This window comes from Octodon degus, unplaced genomic scaffold (genome assembly GCF_000260255.1).
Source record: "Octodon degus isolate 3935 unplaced genomic scaffold, OctDeg1.0 scaffold00107, whole genome shotgun sequence".
In the NCBI taxonomy this organism is placed as follows: Eukaryota; Metazoa; Chordata; class Mammalia; order Rodentia; family Octodontidae; genus Octodon; species Octodon degus.
In genome coordinates, this window is record NW_004524683.1 from 8,594,949 (window position 1) to 8,608,103 (window position 13,155).

At 38.4% G+C, this 13,155-nt stretch overlaps 1 protein-coding gene across 3 annotated transcripts in view; it reads left to right on the forward strand.

Annotated features, from left to right (window-relative positions):
- Tesk2 (testis-specific kinase 2) overlaps nucleotides 1-13,155 on the forward strand; it is a 165,249-nt gene that overhangs the window by 71,648 nt on the left and 80,446 nt on the right. For all 3 annotated transcript variants that reach the window (XM_023724157.1, XM_004639191.2, XM_023724156.1), the window contains exon 3: nucleotides 3,619-3,740. In XM_023724157.1, coding sequence (XP_023579925.1) covers nucleotides 3,619-3,740 — 122 coding nt within the window. The remainder of the gene's footprint in view (nucleotides 1-3,618; nucleotides 3,741-13,155) is intronic.

The following is a 13,155-nucleotide window of genomic DNA, read 5'->3' on the forward strand; positions in this document are numbered from 1 at the left end:
CCAGTGTGTTGTGTGGTATCAAAACCAGGACCTCATGCATACTCTAATCCCGCACCTCATCCCTAGCTCTTGCCTTGGTTTCTCTGTCCACAACTGTGTCTCCAAGTGCACTGTCTGCTGATCTGGCCTCTTTGAAACACTGTCCGTAGGTTGGGAGGTATGTGCAGCACTAGTAATTACATTAAACTTCTAAAGGGCTACTGTTTTTTCAGGGAGTTATTGGAGGTTGAAAAGTTAAGTAACTTGTCTCATTTTCTACTGCAGTTTTTAGTCAGTGAAGTATAACATGGAAGCTCTACTCCTCAAGTCCATAAAATGATGACATTTTGTATTACTAGTCCCTGTTGTGTAAGATCTAGTGATTTGTTTTTGAACCAGAAATTTTTGAGGCCTTTGAGACTTTTATGACTTTTCAGCTGCCTCAATCTTAATTTCTCAGCAGGGAACTCACATCTCAGTGAATAACTGAGCTTCTTTGGGGTAATAAAATATTTTTTCTGGCAGTCTCATTTTGCTGCTACTAATGCTGTGTTTAGAGGTTGAAAACAGTTAATATTCAAGTAAAGTGCCACAGTGGTTTTTTATTTGCTTTTTTTTTTTGAGACAGGATCTTACTGTATAGCCTAGGCTCTCCCCAAACACATGATCCTTCTGTCTCATCCTCCTACGTAGTGGGATCACAGTCATTTACCACCACACTCAGCTGTATTTCTGTTGTCAGAACCCATGAAGTATGGTCTGAAATGAGAAAATAATGTTTATACATGTAAAATAGAAATCTGTAAAGGGTGAATAACTTTTAGAAATGGACTTTGTGTCTAAGGATAGCAGTGTAAGTAGTGTAGCTTATGTTTGTTGTATCTAACTTGAGTGTGTTTAAATGATTATAAAGTGTTTGGGTTGGGTTACTATAATATAAGCTCTAAGTAGTTCACTCCTTTATGTGTTTACCATGAGCACCCCTCTCTCTTCAGCTCTTGGTGTTAGAGGTTAGACCCAGGGTTAGGTCCCTGCCTGGCTAGTATACATACCACTGAGCTGCACCCTCAGCCTCCTCATTTATCTTTTTTTTGATACTGAGAATCAGACTTAGGACCTTACACTTGCCAGGCAAGCACTGTGCCTCTGAGCTATGTCTATGGCCCTGTATTTATCTTATTGATACATTTTTATGGTGCTTAGATAAGGCTATAAGTATGTGAAGTTAGTGTCTTATAAACACAATTTTGTAGTTCATTAACTATTATATAAGATTTATGCGTATCTTTTTTGTGCACTCTGAAAATTCTACCTAGGGACTTTTTCCTGTTGGTATCCTGACTCACCAAAAATTTCCCCTGATTTTTTTAAGGTTTTATAAAATGCTATGAACTGAGCATGATGGTACATGCCTGTAATCCTAGCACCTGGGAGGCTAAGGCAGGAGGATTGTTGCAAGTTTGAGGCCAGCCTGGTCTACATAGTGAGACCCTATCTAAAAAAAAAAAAAAAAAAAAAAAAAAAGATTGTATCATTATTGTAACTGATAGTGTTATACTTTAAAATTTAATCTCGTGTAGAAAGAAATGTATTTTTTTTCAAAATTTTATTGATAAACAGCAATGAGACAGTTTCAAATCAAATTGGAAGTACAGTTTCAACAAATAACACAATGCATATATTCTTAGTGGTTAATTGCTGTACAAGATGCAGACTTGAGATCCTATTTACAAACACCATTAGAACAAATCATTCTATTCATTAAGAGAATGCAACTATATATCTATCCTAACCACTTTGAATACACAGATACAAAATGGACATTCATCTGTATACCCCATTTTTTCGAAGTTCCGTTATTGAATATTATAGGTGTGTAAACTCAGCAAAATATTCTAAAAGAGTCCAGTAGCCCATAATAGCATTGGGTCTTCTGTTTAACTGGCAATGTCAGAAATTATTGACCTGAGTCCCCTACAGCTCAACATAACAGCATGGCTTTACTTCCTATATTTCATCGTCATACTTTTCTACTGGATGGTTAAGACCAAGATAAAGCAGGACCTGTGCAATAAGAGTTGTAGCTTTTTGGTCTGAGAAGGTCAGTGAAATGCCCTCAGGATTTGTCCTGAGATCCTGTACCTCAGATTGTAGAACCTTTGTCAGTGCAGCCATGTGGATGAGTCATGGCCATTGCTTGGCCAATGTGCTCTCTGTGAAAGCCTGAGAGAGTGTTTTCTCCCCATGTGACTCTCCTTAGGCACACTCTACGTCATCGATCACTTTCCTCTCTGGCCCCATAATCTTCTTGATCAGAAAATTTGGGACACTACCGAGTTACATGACATTACAGTACAAGTTCTCATATGTCCTGAGTCTTACTTGACCTTAGAAGATTAGGGCCAAAATGTTGGCTTTCCTTGTAGCACTCCTTTTTCTCTAATTTTGGTCTGCAAACTTAGGTTGTTAGCCATCCAGAAGACAAGCTTATTATCAAACGACTTAGGCTATTAAGCTTAACCTCACTATCTCACTGCATTTCAAACATCTTAGGCATAATAAGGAGCAGGTATTTTTCATCAAGTATTGATATGTTGAACTTTAAGTCCCTGCATAATATGATAAAAACATTTAAAAATTAGATTATATTTTAACATAGGATAAAGAATTATATACTTCTTTTCCCATTTTTTTTTTTTTTGCAGAACCAGGGATTGAACTCAAGTCTTTGCACTTGCCAGGGAAGTGCTTTTTCCACTGAGCCATCTCCCCAGCCCCTAAGAATTCTATACTTCTCATGTTTGCACATAAGTCCAAAAATCTCACCATATACAACCTTGAAGCAGGACCCTCCCACAATATTCCTTTTCCTGTCTCTTGCTTTCATTCACCATCCCCTTCTTGAACATCCACCTACCCGAGAGACATCATAGCAGTAAATGGCATGTCATGACAAGCCGCCCGTATTCAGACTACCAGAATGACAGGCCCTCCAAATATGAAACTACTGTTACAAATTACCATCTGCAGTGCAGTAGCTTAGTTCACAGGTATCAGTATATATAGTTAGTCAGGGTGAGAATCTTTCCAATTAACTGCTAGATTCAAAAATCTTCTGAATATTCTCAGGATCATTGCCTTGCTCATCTTTTACATATAACTGTATGGCTTGACATTATCATGTTTCCTAGCTCTTCTCCTTTCCCTCTCTTGATTAGTTAGTCCTTGAGATCCTGCTTTCCTTTAACTTGTATTATATCTTTCTATTTGTATTTCTTCTTTTGAGTTCTTATACTAGGGAGACTGAAAGAAATATATTAAACAAAATTCTAAATATCTCTCCCTTCAAAAACAAGAGGCTATGATTTCTTAAGTTATTAATATTTTTCTGCCCTCCTCAATGTGCAATCACTTCGGTGTGGAATAGAATAAATTCATTAATAAAAGACTAATGTCATTATTTATTTTCTCTAAGCTGGTACTACCACAATGAGCCTATTCATTATATATCACAAACATTTGCTACTAAAAACAAATTTAAAACCCAGTACTAACATACTTGGCATGTTCTGCATGTGGAGACTTTGACTTCATATATAGCTGTTCCTCTTGACCCTCTTATTTTATTTAATTTTCTAGGTTCGCCACCGTGCTTCGGGTCAAGTGATGGCTCTGAAGATGAACACGCTGAGCAGCAACCGGGCAAACATGCTGAAGGAGGTGCAGCTCATGAATAGGCTGTCCCATCCCAACATCCTCAGGTAATGGGGCAAAGCTGGGATGTCACTGAAGCCTCGGGCAGCTAGACAGAGAATCCTGCTTGATCTTGCTGAATATTTTGCTGGGGTTTAACTATGGTCTAGGTCTTTCTTTCCATTGACACTTAATTTCCAAGTAATTAACTGGATTTAATAAGGCAACTTCCTCTGGTACTCAAGTTGCTTTATTCTCATTAGCACGATGGCAACAGCTCATTAGAGTAGCTGCTTCCTAGTGCTGATTAGTAATTTATCAAGATGAAAAGACTGGTCTTTATGTGGTTATTTTATTGTCCTAATTGTTTTATGAGGAGTTATAATTAAATCAATGAAAATAAAAGCAAAATTATGCCTTCAATCTGTCTACACTAAACTTTTAGCACTCACTTGAAACAGTTTGCTTTTGAGAATTATTTTTATATATAATTATCACTTTCTAGAAATCTGTATCTGAGTAGTTTTTACTTTAATTAGCTTGATTTTTGGTGAATTTCCAAATGAGGGCTAAATGAGGTTTAAATAAAACAGTTTAATTCAATATATGTTTAATTAGGACTTACATGTAAGAGGTTTTGAAATGATATAGGAACAATTCACTTAGGGCCCTCGATTGTGGTAACATGGATTTTTTTTTTTTTTTTTTTTTTTTTTTTTTTTTTGTGGTACCCGGGATTGAACTCAGGACCTTGCATTTGCCAAGTAGGCACTTAATACCACTGAGCTATATCCTGGCCCCTATTGCTAATATTTTTATACACATATATTGGACTCAAGAGTGATCATGTAGCTGAAGTATGGCTTGTCAGTGATAAATTATTAAATTAAATTATGGGCCGGGGAGATAATTCAGTGGCATAAGCAACTGCCTGGCAAGTGCAAGTTCCTGAGTTCAGTCCCTGGTACTGAAAAAAAAATTTTTTTTAATTGTTTACCAGAAACTTTCTGTGTTTATACAGAATCATTAGTTTCCTAGTCTACTACAAAAATCTAGCTAATATGTTTATTCTGATGATTTTCATTTAAATCCATAGTTTAGATTAGCACATTTTTCTTTGAGCATGTAGTATAGTGAAGTGTTAGAGAACAGAAAGGTGTATGGGCTTATATAAAACAGAGTGGCTGCTACCAAGAAATTTGCACTCTACCTGGGAATCTAGGACTTACACCCATGTAATGGAGACTAGGACACTACTATTTGGTAAAATGAACTTTGAGTGCTGAGGAGGTTCAGAAGGTAAGAGGCCATATTGACTGGACAAAGTCAAAGAACATTTGTTAGAGGAGAGAACTTGAACTACACTTCGAATTTTAATAGCCTTTGAGAAGATGGGGAAGAAGTTTCAAAAGGAACAAAATAGTGACATATAAAGCGTGTGTGTGTATGTGAGTGTGTGTGTGTGTGTGTGTGTGTAAAATTAAAAAGCTTTAGGGGGAGCTAGTTAAGAAAAATCCATTTGCTAATAAATATCTTTTATTTTTATTTTGGATTTTTTATTTAAATTTTTATTTGAGGGGCCTGGGATATAGGTCAATGGCTTAAGTTCCTGCCTGGCAAGCACAAAGTCCTGAGTTCGATCCCTGGTACTGCAAGAAAAAAAAAAGTTCTTTTCTGACAGGGTCTTGGTATGTTGTTGAAGCTGTTCTTGTTTCTTTTTCTTTTCTTGTCTTGTCTCTTTGAGACAGAGTCTTATTATGTAGTTCAGGTTGGTGTTGAACTCACTTTGGAGCCCAGGCTGGCCTCAGACTTGTGGCTATCCCAGTCAGGCACTTATGTTTTTCTTTTCTCTCTCTCTCTCTTTTTTTTTTTTTTTTTTTTTTCTTTGTGGTACTGGGGATCGAACTCAGGACCTTGAGCATGCCAGTGAGGTGCTTATGCCACTGAGCTGTCCCGCTGGCCCGAGAGATGAGGCTTTAAGTAGAGTTTGGTTGTTCCCAGGCTATTTCAGTACCTAGACATATCTGTAGCACTATGCTCAGTCGAACTTGTGGCTATCCTCCCACCTCAGCCACCTGTGTGCTAGGATTACAGGTGTGTGCCACGCACAGCCTAGCTGTTCTTGAACTGTGTAGTCCAGGCTGTTCCTCACCTTGTGGTAGATCCTCCTGTCTCAGTCTCCCAATTGCTGGGTTTAAAGGCATGTGCCCCCATGCCTGGTTGAGAAACACCACTTGTTAAGGGTTTTTGTATGCTGGTCTTTTACTTATTTAAAGATTTCATCTTCACAGTTTCTCTATTAAAGGAACTAATGCTGCAAGATTATATATTCTCCAAAATCTGTAATTCTCAGGCCTTGGTTCTTTCTACTACAACTAAGGATTTAATTAGATAGTATTGGGAGATAAATGTGGAAAGATAGCATTGTGCCAGTTCATTTAGAAATGTTTTGTGTAAAGTCAAGAAGATTATATTGTATATCCTGGGTATTGGATTCGGACCAGGGATTAGTATGAGAGGATAACTGACAGCAAGATGGGAAATGGGTTCATGTTAGGGTGACTGGTGGCCCAAAGATAGTTAGGGGTCTTCTGTCGTATTTGAGAATGAGATGGATGGGGTATAACTTGATATTCATTTTTTTCTGTTGAGAATTTTTTTTTCTTTTTTTTTTTTTCTTTTTCTTTTTTTTTTTTTTTGTGGAACCGGGGATTGAACTCAGGCCCTTGTGTTTGCCAGGGAATCACTTATTCTACTGAGCTATCTCCCCAGCCCCTCTGTTGAGAATTTTAACAATTAAATTTCCATTTAATTTAAAAATAATTTTTTTTTTCAGAACCAGGGATAGAACTCAGGCCCTTGCAAAAATAATTTTTATTATTTTATTATCACAAAGTGTGATGTGATCACTTTGGAAGTAGAAAATAATGCTAAAAACAGGCCTGGGAGATGGCTCAGTGGAATAAGCACTTCCCTGGCAAGCGCAAGGGCCTGAGTTCAATCCCCGGTTCTGCAAAAAAAGAAAAAAAGAAAATAATGCTAAAAACAAAGTTCCTTTTAGCTTTAGTACTTAGAAATAGAATTATTATTAGTATTTTGGCATATTTCCTACCAATATTTTTTATTTCACATTTCTTTATTTTCTTGTTGATTGAGTTGACAAAGGAAGATTTACTTTTATTTATTTATTTTTTTTGGCGGAACCAGGGATTGAACTCAGACCCTTGCACTTGCCAGGGAAGCGCTTATTCCACTGAGCTATCTCACTAAATTTATTGAGACATCATGAGATTAATACAAATTAACTTTGGCCCCTACAGTTATAAAGGGTGCTCAAAGAAGTGGCCCTTGGCTTCCAGACATTTATTAGTGTGGTGAAGTGCTGCTTGGGTAACATTGGTCATTGAGATTGCCATTGATGCATTTTCCATTTCTTCTTTAAGGACTGGCAGTATAGTGGGTTTTCTGCAGTATACAGCATCCTCTAGAGTTCCCCACATAGGGGTAATACCGCTATACTATTTTTCTTTTCTGAAGTGTGTGTACTTTTTTTTTTTTTTTTTTTGCATACTCTGTACATTGGTTCATGTATTGAACTGGACAAGAACCAAATCAAATTTCCCTATAAGGTCAACAATGAACCAAACATTTAATTTGATTTGGTTCTCATCTAATTCTGTTTGCAACCAGAATCATGGAAAGAATCGTTTGTGAGCCAAGATACTACTATGTATGTTTTTATGTTGCTAAGGGAAAAAAGACAGGAAATAAACACAGCAGAATGTTGTCAGTAGGTATGTATGCCTATATGATAAGATTACAGTGTTGGGGCCAGGGAGATGGCTCAGTAGAATAAGTGCTTCCCTGGCAAGTGCAAGGCCTGAGTTCAATTCCTGGTTCCGCAAAAAAAGAAAAAGAAAAAGAAAGGAAGGAAGGAAGGAAGGAAGGAAGGAAGGAAGAAAGAAAGAAAGAAAGAAAGAAAGAAAGAAAGAAAGAAAGAAAGAAAATTTAAAAGAAGAAAAAAAAAGGGCCAGGGAAATGGCTCAGTAGAATAAGCGCTTGCCTGGCCAGCGCAAGGGCCTGAGTTCACTCCCCGGTTCTGGAAAAAAAAAAAAAAAAGATTACAGGTGTTTTTACTTTACAAAGTTTTCTGTATTTCTCATTGTTCTTTAATGAGCTTAACTGGTTATTTTTGGCCAGGATGGGCCTTTAAACATTCTAGCGCCAAAACCTGCCCATGTGAAGCTTCCACAGCAGTGCAGATTTGTACAGAACTGCATGATTCCATCCTGTGACAGTCAGTGACCAAAGCTCGTGGTCATCACACACTGCTGCCCAGTTTCCTAGGAGGCTTTGGTGGGGAGAGGAGAATTAAGAGGAATACTTACTTATGAGGGTTTTTTTGTCTTTAACGTACTGCTGGGAATTCAACGCAGGATGTCACACGTATTCGACAAGCACTCTACCTGTGAGACTCACTCCTTGTAGTCTGCTTTAGATATTTAAAATGTTCTGGGCATAATAATACATGCCTGTCATCCTACTACTGTAAGGGCACCGAGGCAGGAAGATTGCAAGTTCAAACCCAGACTGGACAAATTAGCTATATAGTATGACCCTCTTTCAGAATTAAAAAAAAAAAAAAAAGAATAAAAAATAAAAAAACGGCTGGAGATGTGTAGCTCAGTGAAAAGGCCCTAAGTTCAGTCCCTAATAACACAAAAACAAATGCTTAAAGTCCAGCCAGGTCTGGGGATATGGAGCATTTGCATAAGGTCTAGAATCACACTTAGTAGTACTTAAAAAAAAAATTATAGGGCAATCAGCAGTGCATTGTCTGATCTAGCAAGTACACAACCTTAGATTTAATTCCTGGTATCAGAAAAGGAAATAAAAAATTATAACAAGTGTGCTTTTAGAGAGGGAATTTTAAGAATTGTTTCAAATTTTAAGATTTTGAAACTTAAACGTACACTGTTTCTAGATGACTTATTTCTCATCCCCAGATTAGTCTTATCTAGACACCTGTTGCCATCTTTTATTTTCTATAATCCTAATATGTTTTCTGGGAAGTGACTCAAAAATACTGATGAAAAGTACAGAAAAATAAAATTGGTAATTATTAGCAATTATAATACTGCTTTTGGGGGCCAGGGAGATGACTCAGTAGAATAAGAAAGTGCAAGGGCCTGAGTTCAATCCCCGGTTCAGCCAAAAGAAAATAATAATAATAATAATAATAATAATAATAATACTTTGAACATGTAATACTTTTCTATAAAACATATGAAGTTCATTATATTATATTATGTATCTTTAATGTAGTGCAGTATTTTCACGCTTTTACAGATGAGTCGTATTTTTTGTTTTGTTTTTTTGAGACAGGGTCTCATTGTACAGTTCAGGCTTGTCTTGAAGTTCACTTTTGTAGCCCAGGCTGGTCTCAAACTCACAATAATTCTTCCTCAGCCTCCTGAGTGCTAGGAGTCTGAGTGCCTGTTTTTAATCAATAAACGAAGTTCCTCAAAAAAGAAAATCTTTGCGAGCTATAAATCAGATAAGGGGCAGACCTCCAAAATATGCAGTGAACTCAGACGTCTCAGTGGCAAGAAATGATGCAGTTTTAAAGTGAAAAATCAAGCTTGGTGTAGCTTGCTCAGAACGCGCTTGCCTGTATCAGGCACAAGGCCTCAGGATTGATCCCAAAGCAGAGAAAGACAGGGAGAAAACTTTAATGGACATTTCTCAAAAGAAGACATAGAAATGACCAGTAATTCATGAAACACACACACACACACACACACACACACACACACACACATACCCCCCCTCCAAAAAAAAAAACCAACCCAACCACTCATTAGGGAAAAAAATTTAAAATGACAATAAGATCTCACCTGTCACCTGTGTAATGACTATTACTAAATATATGATGGGTAGGGGTGTAGCTCAGGGGTACAGTGCTTGCCTAGCATGTATGAGACTCTGGGCTCAATCTCTAGCAACACACATACAACCTCCCCCCCCCCCATGAGATGACAGATGTCGGCAAGGGAACCCTTGTAAACTATTGGTAAAAATGTAAATTAGCACAGCTATTATGGAAAACAGTATGGAGATTTCTCAAAAAAACCGAACATAGACTACCATCTATCTCACTAACATATAGCCATACTCCCATATTCATTGCAGTGGGATTCTCAATTACTAAGACATGGAATTAATATCGGTGTTGATTAGTGGATGAATGTATAAAGAAACTGTGGTATATATATGTATAAGGGAATACTGTACAGTCTTTAAAAAGCTGAAATTCTGTCCTCTGTGATACTTGTGTGAACCCAGAGGATATTTTGCTAAGTGGAAGCAGACAGACATTGGGAGACAATGCCACATTTTTATTTGTATGTCGAAGCCAAGTGAGTTGACCTTGTAGAAGTACAGTAGAATGGTAGTGGGTTAGCAGAGGCTAGTGGAGTGAGGAGGGGATATGGAGGTGTTGACCAAGGGGTACAAAATTTTATTAAATAAAAAGAATAAGTCTTTGATATTTCTCACACAGCATGGTGATTATAATAATTACCTAGGAATGGTTTTAAATGCCTACAATCCCAGCACTCTGGAAGACTAGAGCAGAACAATGACAAGTTCCAGCCCTGCCTGTGTAAATTAAGGACTTGCCAAGACCCTGGCTCAAAATCAAATGAGCACACCAATGAATAAGTAGGGCTGAATAGGAACCCAGTGAAATTTTTTTAGCCTTTTTTTTTTTTTTTTGGTGGTATTGGGGATTGAACTTGGGACCTTGGGCTTGCCCGGCAAGTGCTTGTCCATCGAGCTATATCCCAAGCCCAGTAGGGCTGACTAGGATGCTCAACGTGAGGACTCTGAGTTCAGTCGCTAGTACCACCAAAAGTAGATGTGTGTTTTGAATCACTAAGAGTAAATTTCAGATGTCTTGTTCAAAAAAGTGTGACATGATAGATACAGTAAGTGACTCAGCCTTCTCTTATAAACATACATTGTATTTCATAAATACATACTGTTGTTATTATATTTTTTAAAAAGTAGTAATATGGTATGATTATTAAAAGTGAAGATGTTAGGTTCTAGTTCACACCAGTGGAGTGTGTGTCAGGGTGTGTCATGACGTTGTGGTCCTGGGACCTGTGCCTTGTTCCTCCCTCTGCCTCTCTGGCACTGTTCTCTCCTCTGCTTCCTGGCCATCACGAACTAAGCGTCTTTTGCTCTGCCACACCCCTCAACGGGATGTTCTCTCCTTGGAGCCAGCTGACTGAGGACTGAATCCTCCAGCTTCTCCAAAAGTGGGTATTGAGCTTGTGTCCAGTGATAGGAAAGCTGGCTAACAACTTACCAGACATTATGTGAATGCCTTCTGGTTTTGTTTTTTTGTTTTTGAGACAGGGTCTTGCTATGTAGTCCAGGCTGGCCTTGAACTCAGTATGTGGCCCAGGCTGGCTTCAAGCACATGGTGGTCCTCCTGCCGCTGCCTCCTGAGTGCTGTGATTGTAGCTTCTGTTCTTAATACATTCAAGAATTTTCTGCCAAAGCAATGCTGTCCAGTGGACTTTTGCAGTCATAGAAATGTCCTGTATTTGTGCTGCCCAGTAACTACATGTGCCTAATGAACATGAAACAAGGCTAGTCCAAGCAAGTAACAGAATTTTTTGTTAGATTTGTTTTAAATTTACCACATGAAGTTCATGATCTACTGTATTGGACAGGGCTGAGCTACAGTGGACTTAGCTCTTCCCCCTTGTTATGGTAGACATATATATGTTCCTACCTAGAAATGGGTGGTATTGAGGCCAATGTTACCCTTACTACTCTGAGGTCTCTGATGTACTTTCTAGCTTATCTCCTCCTGGTGCCATTGCTTAGGGATGATCCTCACCCCTACTGGCTTTTAATTATCAAAAGTAAGCTGGGTGTTGTGGTGCATGTCTCTAATCCCAGCACTTGGGAAACTGAGGCAGGAGATTCGCCAGGAGTTTAAGGCCAGCTTGGGCTACATAGTGAGACTCTGTCTCAAAAAAAAAAAAAAAAAAAATCAATAAAAATAGCTTTCTTTGCTCTTAGTTGAGTTTTCTAATGTGTCAAAGATAGTATTAACTGTATCTAAGGTTCACATTAAGCCAACAAAAGCCTGTAGCACAGAACTTTCACACTATAATATGAAAAAATTATAATTACTGTTGATCATAGTGGTTTGTGCTCTGATATTGACTGTATTCTTCATCAGTCGTTTGTCTCATTTAAAAGACTAGAAGAGTCCATTTGGTCTCCCTCTCTTCCTCCCTCTCTCTTTTTTCTCTCTTTTTCTCTTTCTTTCTTCAGTACTGGGAATGAATCCAAGACCTTCACAGTAAGCTACATCCCAGGGCTTTTTAGTTTTTATTTTGAGACACGATCTCACTACATTGCATAGTGACTCCTCCTGCCTCAGCCCCTTACCCCATCCCCCAGAGTGCTGGGTTAATGAGCATGTCCCATTATACCCTGAGGATTACTTTTTAAAAATGTTCCTAATTGGGGCTGGGGAGACAGCTCAGTAGAATAAGCACTTGCCTGGCAAGTGGAAGGGCTTGAGTTCAATCCCCGGTTCCGCCAAAAAAAAAAAAAAAAAGCTCCTAATTGTTTATAGCTTTCATATTTGTGTCTTTACTCATTGTATATTTTGAATACAGCTAAAGGGAGTTTTCCTAGCCAAAGACTTAAGCAAATAAACCCTCTTAGCTATTTTTACCCAGAGGAATGAATACTATAGAGTGGAAACACTTACCAGACTTCTTCAGGACCCTTTAGTAGCAAACAAAATGTGACTATGATCCAGCTTCAAAGTCCTTATTGTATTTCCTAAATGCTTCCTAGTTGGCTTAGTAATTTATTGCTAACACTTCTAATTTTTTCTTACTGCTTTCTAGTCAGAAGTATACATACTCTGAGCTCTCTTTTACAGGTGTAGAAGCTGAAGCAGAAGTATGAGCCAGAGTTTTTCTCCAAAGTGAGATTATGGGATAGACGTTGGAACTGGCCCATTTATGCGCCTGCAGGAGCCAGCCCACAGAGGGGCCTAGCCAGCAAATGAGGCTCCTCTTGCCCCCTTGGCTTTTGTGTAGCCAGAGCAGCTCTACCTTTTGTCTGTTTTATGTTGTGTTAGGGTTTTGAAGAAATAGTGTCCTGATTGAAAAGAGAGGGAAGTTGAAGATTACAGAAAATTGGCTTGGGACAGGAGGCGTGTGTGCACTGCCAGCTGGCAGGCATCTAACCCTGGGCACTCTTCTCCCTGCACCAAGGGCTTCTGTGTGCCCATGGGAGTGCGACTAGGCATTGTGGTCTAGCTTAACTTCTCTTCCTTTTTCCTTTTATCTCTGTCCCTCCTAAGATTTCTCTTTGGAAGGAAAGGAGTGGGCCTGGTACATAATGGAAGCAGTAGGTGTGTAAATTTTGAATTTTGTTTGT